This window comes from Ptychodera flava, chromosome 1 (genome assembly GCF_041260155.1).
Source record: "Ptychodera flava strain L36383 chromosome 1, AS_Pfla_20210202, whole genome shotgun sequence".
NCBI classification, from domain to species: Eukaryota; Metazoa; Hemichordata; class Enteropneusta; family Ptychoderidae; genus Ptychodera; species Ptychodera flava.
In genome coordinates this window covers 54,787,852-54,802,872 of record NC_091928.1, presented here as the reverse complement: position 1 = coordinate 54,802,872, position 15,021 = coordinate 54,787,852, and the positions used below count along the sequence as shown (strand labels likewise).

General features: G+C 37.4%; 1 protein-coding gene and 1 long non-coding RNA gene across 2 annotated transcripts in view; one reads left to right on the top strand and one right to left on the bottom strand.

Moving 5' to 3' along the window:
- Positions 1 to 15,021, top strand: part of LOC139141270 (uncharacterized) — a 31,345-nt gene that overhangs the window by 7,641 nt on the left and 8,683 nt on the right. Inside the window, exons 5-12 of the mRNA XM_070710899.1 lie at positions 338 to 550; positions 1,061 to 2,803; positions 3,418 to 3,888; positions 5,095 to 5,174; positions 5,692 to 5,791; positions 9,126 to 9,680; positions 10,131 to 10,337; positions 12,589 to 13,845. Coding sequence (XP_070567000.1) covers positions 338 to 550; positions 1,061 to 2,803; positions 3,418 to 3,888; positions 5,095 to 5,174; positions 5,692 to 5,791; positions 9,126 to 9,680; positions 10,131 to 10,337; positions 12,589 to 13,845 — 4,626 coding nt within the window. The remainder of the gene's footprint in view (positions 1 to 337; positions 551 to 1,060; positions 2,804 to 3,417; positions 3,889 to 5,094; positions 5,175 to 5,691; positions 5,792 to 9,125; positions 9,681 to 10,130; positions 10,338 to 12,588; positions 13,846 to 15,021) is intronic.
- Positions 1 to 15,021, bottom strand: part of LOC139141637 (uncharacterized) — a 67,420-nt gene that overhangs the window by 44,582 nt on the left and 7,817 nt on the right. The gene's annotated exons all lie outside the window — the stretch shown is intronic.

Sequence of the window (15,021 nt, the reverse complement as noted above, 5' to 3'; positions counted from 1 at the left end):
TCATCAGCAAAGAGATGTTTACTTATCACTAGAAATTCCAGTTTTGATAACAAGAATGAACATACAAATTTGAAGCATTCTGAATTTCAACAAGAACAGTGTTACGTAATTTCCAAAGTTAGAGTATGTGTTCATTAAGCATAAAACTTCTTCACAGCTCGAATATTGTGATCTACCAGTAACCTCTTATTATTACATACATGTACCCGGGGTAGAATATTATCAATTACATGTTTGTGCTGACAATACCATTGTATAATGAATGAAAAAGCTAAAATTAACTAGTACATGCACTGAATTTGATTAAGATTCTTTACATTCCTTTATGAATTTTTAGCCAGCGATTTTCACCAATCTATTGGAACTGGGACGGCTAAAGCAGAATATTCTGAGAAAGTTGGTGCAAAAATGTATATTAGTCAATCGGAGGCGAATGAAAAGAAAGAAACACTTCCTCAGCAAAAGCCTCAAAGTACAGGCAGTGACAGGAAAACAAGTCCTGAAGTCAAAGGACCAACTACCTCACAAGCTGAAGACCAGGAAGGCACTGGTATGTAACACTTTAAATTACAGAACTCTACCTTTCCTCAAGAAAATTTTAATCAATAGTATCATGCAATTTACCGGTACTATTTCATTGTTTTTTACATCAATGAGAATCATGATGTAGTCAAGTAACAACATGAATAGCAGATACAGTCAGTACAACATGAATAGTACCGGTAGATGAGGTCTGAAAACATAGCTAATACAGTCAGTACTCACTACATGTTAGCCAATGTCATGTATACTTAGCAAGGTGTGTAAAAAATAATGCGAAAATGTAAATTTTTTACAGTGATGCTTATTGTGATGAGTTGAATGCACAGCTGTACTTGTCTTATAATGAAGTGTCAATCTTAGGTCTGCACAGAAATCTGAAGAGAAAAGGGCATCAGAGAAATGCCTTTCTTTTTCATGCCCATAAGCCTATTTTGCCTGTCAGTGAGTAAAGAGCATGTAACTTGTTGATGTGACTTTTTGAAGCATTAGTTTGTTGTCAACTTGTTTCTACCGGTAGGATTTAAAGCGCCCTTTTCAAGCGAGAATTTTACTGAACACAAAACAGAAGGACCACTTGGAGCACTGTTTGTAACATCATGGAAGGAACACTCATTCAGCCAAGACAATTGGAAGCTGATCACAGCTATCTGTGAAAATATACTGAGCACACAACCATCTGAATTTTCTGAAGTTTATTGCACTTTTCTTGATGTTGAATTAAGTGAACAACAAAAAGAAGATGCAGCAAGATATGGAGTTACTTTGATTCCAGCTGCCAAACAAATTTGGTGTAACTCTCATGCAGATCAACCCGCTATCACCTGGCTTTTCTGTCATCAAGTATACTATCCATTACTTGGAAATTTACAAGAAAACATACACCATGTGATTCCAGTATCTTTGAAAACCAAGGAAGTAGCATCTTTTCTTCATGAAAAACTTTTCCATAGTGCCAAGCTCCATCAGCCACCAGATCAGCCAGCAGCAGCAGTATTTATTTATGATGCATGGAGTGATGATGAGTTAGGTCTAACAGGATTTCACAGAACAATCATCCAAGATTTCTGTAAAAGGAAGGCCAAGGCAGGAGAAGATCTAAAAGCCTACTCTACTGTACTTGATATCAAAATCAGTGATGACCAGAAGAAAGATGCTGAGAGCTGTGGTGTAACCTTGATTCCAGGGCAGAGGAAGGATAAAACAGATCAACGAGATGACCCTTCAAAGTTAGAATGGTTGCTAAATCATGAAATCTACTATCCAAAGCTGAAAGAATTAGAAAATGTCCAATATGTAATCGGTTATGCTCCAAAGACAGGACGTGCTGCTGCTGATATCAAGGGAAAACTCTTTCCTAGTGCAAAGCTAATTCTTATCAATCATGCTTGTCCAGAAACCGACTGCCTGCAAGCTGAAGAGTACGGTCTGTTGAAGTTTGAAGAAAAGATGCTGCAAATGGCTAGCGATGCAGACATAATCTTTTCCATAGGACCTTGCATATATGATTATTTCCAGAATGCATACGGGGCAGAAGTTCAGGGTAGAGACTTGTCAGACATTCCACATGAGGAGATTCTTCCAAGACCAGACACCTGTTTCTGGGTGAAAAATCCAAAGGAAAGGCAAGTCACACGACACCACATACTTACATGTGGTCAGATGGATACACATAAGGCCATAGAAGGGTGCAAGTCTATTGCAGCTTCCATTGGCACAGTAGCTAATACCCTGAAAAAAAATTACAAGAGGCCCACTGAGTGGAAGATACAAGGAGTTTCTGAACAAGCCAGCAAGACTGAGCAGAAGATTTTATCTGATGCATCAGAAAGTCAATATGTTAACCCAAAGTTCCAACCAGGGCACTCAACAAAATCCTTACTAACATCTCTACAACAGTCTCATATCTGCCTGCCTTCACCATGCTATTGGGATTACAGCTTTTATGGTCTGGAAGCGATGGCTTTTGGTTTGCCTACTGCAGTGAATGAGGATTCTCACCTAGCTCACTTTGTTATGAAATATTTGGAAATGCATGTCAATGACTGTGTTGTCAGAACTGGTAAGGGAAAATTGCCAGAGAAAATATTGCAACATCTAGAAGAGACACCAGTGGCTTTCAAGAAGGCAAAAGCTGTGAAAACTGCTTTGAAATTGATGAACTGTGAAGCTGTTACTCAAAATTTTGCCAAATTTGCATCTTTATTAAATGGACCAGGTCATAAAGAAAGTGAAAAAAGCTGCAAAGACCAGGAGGCAAAACGTATGTATTTATGTTCAATATCAAACATCAAGAAATCCCCCAGTTAAAGGAAACTTACCTGGAAGTTGAACTTTAACTGGGATTCTACCAAGCAATGACGGTCAGGAAGGGATTACGTGCCCACCCAGGTTACCAGAATATCCCAGCCATTATTATCAGGGATATTGTATGTATTCACTCGATGTTCGTTCAAAACTGACTTCTGGGAGATTTGTGCATTTCTTATGTAATCCCTGAATGATGTCATTGTGGGGTAGAATTAGGAATTCTAAGTAATATGCTGCAATCATTTGTTATTCAAAACAGTAATTAGGGTGGTTATATGTAAATAATTTATAGCCTTTATGAAATGACAAGATTGTCAATCTTGACTGAAAATTATTTCGTCCTTTTTCTTTGTGCAACGGCCTTTAAGATTGATGTAAATTAAATGAAATTTCACTTTATAGATCTTTGCGGGTCCACTCTATTTTTATGGGTAGAGCAAAACAAGCTTAGTACTGTATTCATGAGAATTTAAATAAAAGGAAAGAAACCAACAAACAAAGTACAACCTGTCATTAAATGCACTATATGTAATTAATATTTACACCATCTTTACGATCTTACTTCAGATTTGCCAGTTAAAGTAGCCTTGGATGAGGAGATGCTGCAAAAATGTCTCACAAAATTATTAGAAGAACGAACCCATTGGCAAGCTCTCTCGGTGCAACTTAGACAGCTGCAGGAGAGGGTGAAGACAGCATGGGGAGAATGTGAACAAGGACTTAAACGCCGAGTGCAAGCTGTGCTGGCAGATGAAGACAGTTGCAATGAAGTAAAGAAAGTCTGCACGGATAAAGTTGATCTGGATCCAACAACTGTGACAGCAGATTCCCTGGGAATCTTGCTGAAGATTGTAACCCTTTATTATCTTTACAGAGTAAAGCAGACTTGTAGATCTGGAAGTCTGGCCAAAGCACTGGAACCACTACTGATAACAGATGAAATGAGAGAGATCGCAGCAGGAGTTGGAATCAAACTGCAGTTGAAAGCCACATACAACACTGTAAAGTTTGAAGAAATTGAACTTTTCTTCATTAACAGTGAGTTATTCTAAATTTTGCTCCTTTAAACCGGTACTTGTTTGGCGATTTGCCTTTTTGTTTCAGTAAACTTTAATCACAGAATTTTCATTATCTTTGTGTGAATCATAAATCACTTGTCACAGAATGTAAGTGGTCGTTTATTTATCATATATCACAATAATAGAGGATATGCTAGTGAATGCAAGTTTAAGACATTGATGAACAGTAATTTTGCTTTTCTTCAGTTTATTCATTGTAATGAGACACCTTGTAGCATAACACTGATATACCAAACAGTCTCTTTACAAATATTCATATGAAATGATTCTGATTTAATACTTATGAAACATACAATGTCATAGTTACAAAATAGAACTGCCAGCATTCCATTGGTCATTTAGACTTCGTTATGGAACAGCTACATGGATCTCAACTGCCATCTATGGGAAAACAAGAAAGGAAATACCGAAAATGTAAATTCCCCACAGATTAATGCCCAACATACTGGTAAAGTTGCTATGGTCTAACCAGATGAGAACAAAAAATCTCTTGTGCTCAAGTCTATACAGTGAGCAAAGTCGTCTGTAAATTGACACTTTTTCTATGATGATATACCTAACATGTCTTATTTGGTGCAGCCAATCCTACCCGTAGCACAGTTATCTAACAGCAAAATGTCAAAAACGTTTGTTAAATATACACATTACCTAATCATTTGTCATGAAACTGCAATATATCATTCAGTCAACAGATATCTTATTAAGAGCAATATGTGTATTAAGTTTCATAAAATTAAGTGTGGTCACCATAATTAATATATAAATTCATGTGTACTGATAACATGAAATATGGAAATTAGCCATAATTAAACTCTCAAGAAACTGCTAAATGTCATTTGCTACTCTCATGCCTCTGCATAGTCAGTGTACATAAAAGTTTCATCCACTTTTTTGTAAAGTCCTTCACGAGGTATCTAGCTTATATTACTTTGCTTAATTTGCAAATGAGCAATATCATAAACATAACACTACTGTGACTTTAAAAACTGTCATGTGATTGAAATTAATGAACAGGTAAGAAAAAGCATAACCTTTGCATGTTTGCATAAATGTCAGTGAGCAAAACTAATCTTTGCTCATTTCTTAATTGTACAGTCCACAAAGTTCAGTGTCAGCCATGAATTTACAAGGGGATATGAAATAGTTCATTGTCTTATTCTTTCAGGAGATGGTGGGGGAGTTCAGTCAGTTACATTTCATGAGGATATAGAAGACAATGATAGTCATGCTAACTTGGATTCAAAGGTAAGAGAAAATATGTTAGATTTCAGAACTTCTAAGTTCAAAATGTGACTCAATCAATAGTAACAAAAAACAAAGGTTTTATAATATCAGTTGGAAGCATAGTATGCCAGAGAGTCACTGTTATTGGCTGAGAACTCATTGGCAGTGCTAAAACATTGGCCCCTTAACTGGTATCAAAATGATGATTATCAGTTCGTGTTTGGTATACATTTGCAATTACATTTTTAGAAATGCCCTGATGTTTGGACATAAGGCACTTGGCCATTAAAAAACTATCACTTCTACTTGACTGCAATAAAAATGTTACACCCATTGCTGAGTACACATGTGATTTACATTTTATACTGACTGATCAGAATACCAAGGACAAGGTATATATTTTCATTCAATGACATGCTGTATTTTTAAATCAGCATTCTCAATTTTTTCACCTATGTAAACAACCATTTTAAAATGTCAGTGTAGAGAACATTTTGCATAAATGTCTTCTGATTTGTATGATATATGTATGTGATAGGGTGAGGAACCTCCCTTGTCAGAGCAAGCAAGTGATCAAGTTGTGGTCACAGCAAGTGATCAAGTTGATGAACAATTACCCCAGACCAAGCTGGAACAAAGTGAGTATTCAATATAGCAGCAGATAAAACCTTGATGTAGTAGAACACTCAAAATTATAAGCCTTTACCAAATAATCTACCCACACTCCAGTGACACATAAATTGACAAATACACTGTTTCAATGTGAGTTTCCCTAAACCTGACATTCTTATATACACTGGCCAAAATAAAATAGTCTGAGACCTCTCTTTGGTTACAGTGTATGCTATGCCCCTATGGGGAAACCTATCATCAATGAGAGTTATACTACATATACTATAAAATGCCCTTTTTTAAATTTAAAATTTCGTTGTTCAAATTTTATGACACTTAAAGGAGAATGATGGAACTTTTTTATTTCTCAGAAGCTTTACCGGTTTCTTTATTGATGTTTCTTACATTCTCATTGGAAACAGACAATCAGAGTAAACATTACAGCCAGTACTGTTTCAGATTGATCAAAAAAAGCCCAGTCATCCACTGAGACTGATGTACCGGTAAATTCAGTTTCAAAGCTGAGAAGTGTATCAGACAGAAAGGAAAACTACAAAATATACTTCAACTTCAAGAAGTGATGACAGTGACAAGACTGTGTTAACATATCCTAACCATTATATTAGAAGTTTTGGGATTACCCAGTGTCAGATATCTATTGACTGAATTACTGGTAGGACGATTGAGGGTTAGATCTTAATTTCACTTACAATAATCAAACATTCACAACAAAGAATAGCATAAATCTAACATAATATTTTTCAATGATAGGTCAGTATGCGTCTGCAAAGATGCAAATTAAAATTTACTGCATCATAAAATTACTCATAACAACACATGACTATTATCACACAGAATGCTGTCTTTTTTTATGCAGGATGTGTTGTCATGAAACAAAAACAAAACATTTAAGTTTTCTGAAATTTTCTGCAAATTAACTGAACACTTTATTCAAAGTGAATATTGTAATGGGCAGGTTTATTATTTGACAGAAAGCTGATGTTATAGAACTCAGGGTTCTCAAAAATTTTGAAGTTGGCAGAAAATTTAGAAAAGTAGGGGGTTAGCTTCTGTGTGCAACCAGGTTCCCTGGGCGGGCAGGGGTGTGCTAGTGATTTTTTTTTAATTTGAAAACATTTCTGAGTAATTTTATGCATTGTTACACAGTGTATAAAAGGCTATTTCAACATACACACATGTGGAGGGTTTCAGGGAAGGGGTGTGCAAGAAATGTTTAAATTTTAAGACATTTTGGAGTAATTTCATGCATTCTTGTAGAGTATGAAAAAACCATTTCAGCATACAGAATAATCATTATCACAATCAATCAATTAAAACATGTTTTCGTGGGATAAAGTTTTAAATGTCAGAAACAATAATTTGATATCACTTGGGCCTGTCAACTGCATTCAGTTGGCATGGCTAATAGCAAAATTTCAGCAGACTGTTGTGTAGAATTACATTTAGCACACACGCGACTTGAACATACATTTTGAAACACATCTTAGATGAGGTTTTCACAACCTAGAAAACGATCCTGACCAGTCTGGCTGTACAAAATTTTTAGCTCATATTTGGTTTTATATATAAATACCAAAAAGAGCTTGTATGATGAGTCTAAGTGGCGTCTATGTCTGTATATTTGTGGGTATGTGCGGATGTATGTCCGTCACACACAAAGGCTCCCATACCGCCAAAGCTACCGTCTCAGTATTTGGTGTACAGGTAGATGTAGGGGTTGAGATGTGAATTTGTTCAAATGAACACATCAGTGTCAAAAATGTTCAAATGAGGTAAGAAAACGCGAAATTCTGAAACAGGCTTGAAACAGGCTTACTCCACTGACTTGAGTCATTTCCTGTCATTGTCATTGAACTGTTACATATTAACAGACCTGCTCAAACCATATGCAGTAGAGGGGAGGAAGACCGTCAGTAGAGGGGAGGAAGACCATCTGTGGTCAAACTAAGGAGGGCTAGCTGCCTTTCTGCTATGCATGTTGCTAAAGTTGACCTCCAGTACCTAAAGTTTCAGACCTTAATTACTTTTGTCATTCTTATTTTTCTAGTTTAAATATTTCTTGTTGTTTTTCTGGTTGTACTGTGCAGAAATCATTGTCATAACATCAACGTAGAATTTTCCTGCACTGAACAGATAGAAACAACATTTATTGTTGATCTTTGGTACCCATACTGGTATGTACCAATTCTGATCAAATTTGAGCGACACCGTATAATTGCGGTATTTTTTACTGATTTAAATAAATAAAATTGACTGAAGATACAGTAAAATCAAACGGTTTATTCAATTAATGAGATATAGGAATACAATTTTCAGTGATTTCAATTCACTCTTCAAAACAAATCCGCGAGCTGATTTTTGGTGATGTTGCATATAATTGAAATAGAGAGCTAAATTTCAGTGTACGAGTTTGATAAAATCCCAAACCAACGACACCAAACGCCAACCTGTACTACACCGTATGTGTACAAAGCAACGGCAGTCGATTGTAACACAGTACATACAACGCGATATCGGTCGACCTGGAATTTGACACTGTGATCGACGTAGAGCAGTACGTTTTAAAGGTACGAAAAGTGAGACCAAGTACTTTTTTGTTTATTTAGAGTTGGTCTAAAACCTCCCAAAACCACCAGACAAAGTCCTACTCTTACGCAGAAAATCAAAGTTTTCAAGCGTCGACTTTCTCTTCCGCGATGCACACAACCATGGCCCTCCACAAAATGCGATGTCGATCGACTAGAGTTGAATATTGACATTGTGATCGACCATGGATGGATTGACATGGCATTTCAAAAGTATGAAAAATGAGACTCAGTAACTTTTGGTTGCTTTACATTTGATCAAAAACCTACCAAACCCATCAGACAAGGCCCTAATCTTACACAGAAAACCATAAAGCTTTCAAACGTTGACTTTCTCTTCCGCCTTTGAGCTAAACGTCAGCTTCATTCGGAAATGGTCGGCTATTCGTGGGCATTATGTACATGTATGTTAGTCCAATGTTCGGCTCTACCCGATTGAAAGCAAGGTTGACCTCAAGAGCGATTCCAAGTACATGTTCGCTGATCGAGGTACTTCAGTGATAGCAACAAGTTCATCGCATAAATTGCTAGACTACATATAGCCACATCGGCACTTCTGAAATATTATCTCCATCATGCAAGACCACCAAAAACTCAAAATATTGTTATCAAAACCTGAATTTCGGGGCTAGAGAGCAAAACAGTGCTGAAAAGTAGCCAGCCAAAATACAGAAGTAGCCGGTCAATTTGGCCGGCATCCGGCTAAAAATGAACACGCTGAGAACAGTAATTATCATACAACATTTTGTTACAGAATTGGAGGAAAAACTTGTCACTCACCATGGTAAACCAACTCAGCCAATCACAGCAGGCCAAGAGTCACAGGCTGGAAGTATACTGCCAATCCAACCCAGTAAACAACAACTCACAGATTCTGACATCAGATACTTGGCATCAGATGAGTCTAAAGTTCAGTCTTTACAAAGTCAACTTGACAAACCAGAATCCAAAATTGAGTCTTTACAAAGTCAGCTTTACAAAGCTTGCACAGAAAAGAAAATTCTTGAAACTGAATTAGCCGAAGCAGTACATGAAAAATCACAACTGGAAAAGCAGTGTCAAGAATACATTCAGCGCTGCCATAGTGCTGAAAAGATAGTTGGTACACAACTTAGTGGTATTCATGCACTTGCATCTCAATTGGAAAATTTACAAACTAAGCTCAAAGAACAAAACAAAGTTATCACAGAACTGAAGACAAAACTAACTCAGTTATCTGATGCACAATCTGATATTGAACTGCAGAAGAAAATTGAAGAGAGTCTTCAACTTTGTGAACAAATTATCACTTCTGAAATGGTACACAAGGGTGAGCATTTATTTGTTTGTTTGTTTGTCTTTTCACAGGAGCTGCAATCACACATCTTGAATGACCATTCAATAAGATTTGTCTGTTTTCTAAAACTACATTATCATACCATCAGCATACTAATGTGTAATATAAAAACTTTTCTTAAGCCAAAGAGAAAACTCTGAAGTCAAGGGCATGTCAAATTTGACATGCACACTGAATATCATCGATTTAGATTTTAAGGTTACAGGTGCGTATTTAAATACTGGATTTGATTCAAGTTGAGAGATAAGATGGGGAGAACAAAACTCTTTCACTTTCCTTTTCAAAAAATTTTGTTGTGTTGTTCAAGAAAAGCATTGTTTTGGGTAGTACAATACTGTACAACCAGTCACTGTGCCTTCAAAATTTTAAATAATCCAAAAAGTTAACATAGTCAAATGTTGATAAAATTCTGTTCATATACAGAAACAACTATGGCTTCAGTTGATGATATTTACACCAAATCTAAATCCACTGAGATTGAGAAAGAGGATCCAACACAACCTGAGAATATTGGAAAGAAGGGATTTGAGATGAAGACAGCCACATCATCACAACCTGAGATAGCTGTCAGGGAGAGACACGAAGTGAAGACTGTGGCCATGGTTACCACAGCAACAGAGCATCAGACAGGTAATATTAAAACATTTGTTATCTATTCAAATGAAGTTAAATGAAATTAATAAGCGTGCCATTATTGATAAAGAAAACAGTACAAAGTTAATTGGCTGGTACACATAATAAATGACATTGATGAAGTTATCTAAGTTTTGGCTAAGTATTAGCAAAGTTCAAGAAATATACTTGGATTTTCGGACTGATGTAGTTCTGGAGACTGTCATTGTAGCAGACGGGAGGCAACATGATTTTTTACTGTTTTAGAGAAATTATCATAATAGTAGAACAATTGAAGTTAGATAAAGGAAGGGAAATCAGATTATTCATCCATCATTGGTGTGGATAAATGTAATTTTATGACAGAACTGTCCACAGTAAGAACTCCAAAGAGAGATTGCTGATTCGTAACCACATTCTCTCTTATTCCATGAACCGAACATACAATAATTTATAAAGTCAACTGGTAGATTTGATTTTACAAATTGAAATCAGAAATGTTGCACCACCAGTGAGCTGATTTGTAAGTTTCCTTTACAGGAGATACATGGATGAAAGTACACAAAGAGACTTTAGATTTTTTGTACAGTATATTTCAAAATGTTAATTGCATATTTCATATGATTACATGTACAACTGAGAGGAAACTTTGTGTGCACACAATATAACATAGCATTTGATGTGGATGAATACAATTTTGGAAGTATGTTTTCGTAGAGGACATAAAAGCTGTATTTTTCAAGTATTGACAGAACTAGAAAAAAATATTCAGGTATGTAGGAGTATCTCAAGCCATACACTCCGAGTTCCAAAACCGAGTCGGACTTGCAAGTCCGAGTACTCAGACTTGCAATTGCATACTCCAAGTAAAACTACTTACTGGGACTTGTATACTCCGATTACACGGCCTACTCGGACTTGAATACGCCGAGTAATATGTGTTCCCAGAAATGCATATTTTGCCATGCCGGACAAGAAACGATCTGTAGAAAAAAAGTATTTTATTACTCACAGAGTTTACGGCTTGCGCAGATCGATATGTCGAAAATCTGCTCTTTTGAAAAAAAAAAAATCTGTTTCACGAAGTCTTGTAATCTGTTGAGCAATATACGCTTATATTTAACCACAGTCCCTCCACAAGGAGGGACCATGATTTTACCCTCAGAAGAAAGCTGCTGCCATGGCCGGCGGCAAAGTTTTTTGAAAGATGACGTAGACGTAACATTTACAGTAAAACCAATAAACTTCAGGCAAGTCTAGCCAGTTACTCAGTTTGATATCGCACAATCGTTCCATTAGTGAAATCAATGCAAGACATCACAGGTCAAGTCAGGTCATTATTTACGACCAAGTGGTCACTCACACTCGGTTCACACCATACACGAGCTCACTGTGCTCATTTAATTTTGAAAAATATTATTAGTTTAATTATTTTATCGAGACATAAATATGCCTAAAATGCTTGGGCAAGTCTATCATGGCCTTGCCACGCTAGCAAACCAAGGCCATGACGTCACAGGTCGACAGGTCATTCAATTATGGCGTCCGTGTTCTAATAACTCGCCACGCTGCATTGCACAGATCGCGGTGATCATGAAGTCATTGTGCCCAATTCAAGTCATTTATCAAATCAGGATCTGATCTGGTAATGAAATGAAAAGACAAGGCAAACTCATAATTTGCGTGACGGTAGCTACACTCGACGACGACAATGACTTGAGCGTGTTGTACAAGATACACAGATCAGAGATCAGACAGATCGCGTTAACAACTCTTTTCTCCGAGCGACTGGAAGTACTGCAGAGTACACGCTGTTTGCAAATTTTTATCACAAGATCGAATATTTCCTGTGTTTTTGCAGCTTTGTTTTTTCTATAAGCATGTGTAACTCGGCATATTCAACTCCAAGTAGGCCATGTACTCGGAGTACACAAGTCCGAGTAAGAAGTTTTACTTGGAGTATGCAAGTCTGAGTACTCAGACTTGTAAGTCCGACTCGGTTTTGGAACTTGGAGTATGTTGTTGAAGGCACTCTTACATACCTCAAATATTAGGACACCTTAATCAGCTTGCTTTTACATGATTAGGAATTTCTGTTACACATAAGCTTGGCAGAAATTCTAAATTTTGTATGAGGCATTCAATCTTTAACCATTAAGTTGTGTAATTCTGATAATCAGAGAGCAAATACAATGTTAGTCTAGTGTGGTTTAAAATGAAAGCACAAAAGGTTACCTACCATTGACAAAGGTTTTTTATTCAATCACAGAGAAATCAGATTCTGGTGGGCTTGTTAGCAGAATGGTTGATTTGGATAAAACTGATGGTAATAAGGTGACATCTGGAAGTAAAAGAAAAAAGAGGGATTCCATTAGTGTTGATGTGGAAGAGATGCCTAGTGGTGGAGTGTCCTTTGATGCATCTGGTGCTAAAATGGTTCCTGGAAATAAACAAAAACTCAGTGGTGCTGCTACCGGTACTTCTGAAAGTGAAGAGTTGTGGAGTAGTCCAGTGTCCTCTGAGATGTCTGGTGGTAGAGTGAAACCTGGTGGTAAACAAGAACAAAGTGGTAAAGAGACAGCTGATATTGGAGAATTATCTAGTGGTCCAATGTTCTCTGAGAAGATGTCTAGTGGTCCAGTGACACCTAAAAGTACCAAACGGCAGATTGGTTCAGTTACTGCTGGTAGTGAAGCTTTTTCTAGTGGTCCAGTCTACTCTACGAAGAAGTCTAGTGGTCTATTGACACCTGGAACTCGAATGTCTAGTGGTCCACAGTCATCTGAGAAGAAGTCTAGTGGTCTATTGACACCTGGAAGTAAAAAGGAACAGCATGGTTCAGTTACTACTGCTGGTAGTGGAGAGTTGTTCAGTGGTCCAGTGTCCTCTAAGGAGATGTCTAGTGGCCAGGTGTCATCTAAGAAGAAGTCTAGTAGTCCAGTGACACCTGGAAAAAAGGAACAGCATCGTTCAGTTACTACTGCTGGTAGCGGAGAGTTGTCTACTGATTCAGACTCCTCCAAGAAGATGTCTAGTAGTCCAGTGTCATCTGACAAGAAGTCTAGTAGTCCAGTGACACCTGGAAGTAAAAAGGATCAGCATGGTTCAGTTACTACTGCTGGTAGTGGAGTGTCCTCTAAGGAGATGTCTAGTGGTCCAGTATCCTCTGAGAAGATATCTAGTGGTCTAGTGACAACAGGAAGTAAAAAGGAACAGCGTGGTTCATTTACAACTGGTAGTGGAGAGTTGTCTGCAGGCTCACAGTCCTCCAAGAAGATGTCTAGTGGTCAGGTGACACCTAGAAGAACAAAGGGACAGAGTGGCTCAGGTACTACTAGAGGAAAAGAGTTACGTGGTGGTCCAGGGTCTTCTGAGATGTCTGGTGGTACAGTAATACATACCGGTAGAAGTACCGGTACAAAGAAAAAGACGGGTTCAGATGGTGATGGTAGTGACAAGACAAGGGATCATTCCAAGTCCAAAAAGGAGATACATGGTGGTACAGCAACTGCTAGAAGTCAACATGGTAAATATATTTATTGTGGTAAATGCACCATTACAAAGTTTTTCACTATTGTGACTAAAAGGTTTGAACAATTATCAAGTTATTCTCAATAATGACTTTTCAGCAAACAAATTAGCTCATAATCCCTTCAAGTATATATTATTCTGAAAGCTTAGAAAGATCTGTATCCCTTGCCTGTACAAACATTGAACTGAGTGTTTCCTGGGATTTCATTTATGTTCCATAGATTTTTAGTTACAACAAACTACAGTATTTTTAGTTACAACAAAAGTTTTTACACCAGAGGTCAATCAACAGTAGGAAAATTGACGGGTCATTGGAAATTAAAACTGTTAAATAACATAGTAATGCATTTTATAAGATTGATACAAGAACTTTGATCAACTAGATTCAACTGCAAGGATCGAGGCACCGTGGACCAGTGGTTAGGGTGACGGACTCACTATCAAAGGATGGTGAGTTCGAGACCCGGTGCAAGACCCAGTAGGTTCAGAGTAACGGACTCACACTCGGAGGATGATGAGTTCAAGACTCTAGCATGGTGTTGTGCCCCAGTGCTCCATTGGGGGTTAGTGCGTTATGGGTACCTCATCCTGTAATTGGGCTGACGCCCGTTGGATGATGGACTGATAAAAAACACTTTAGAAATTGTACCTAGGGAAGATAAAACAAGCGACCCAGTGGCCACCAAAACAAAATGATAAAAGGTGTCGACTGTTTTTTCAACAAAGGGGTCACTAATGAATGTGTAAAATAACAGCAGCAAAGTTTTTGAATATATATGCTGTAGAAGACTTTTGTGGATGGGAAAGAGTCCAACTGACGATCATTTCAATACACAGTGCCAACTGTGGCTGCTTGCACTGTGTATCATTGGTGGTGCACTTTTCATAGCTAAACTGTCCTGACAAACCTAAAACTGGCAAAAATGACCTTAGAAATATAAGTACCGTACCAGTATGTCAATTTTATTACAATTTATAACATCTCACTCGACAGGTCATTTCTAGGAACACGCCATCCCTATTTTGCAGTAGACATTCTTGTTTTATAGATGATGTGTGCAACGGTGCATCTTAGAGGGTTCAATTTATTTGCACTTGGTAAAACTGTTTGAAAATGACATTGAACACTGATATTTTTATTGCATTTTTGCACAATCAGTGTTTGAGTCAC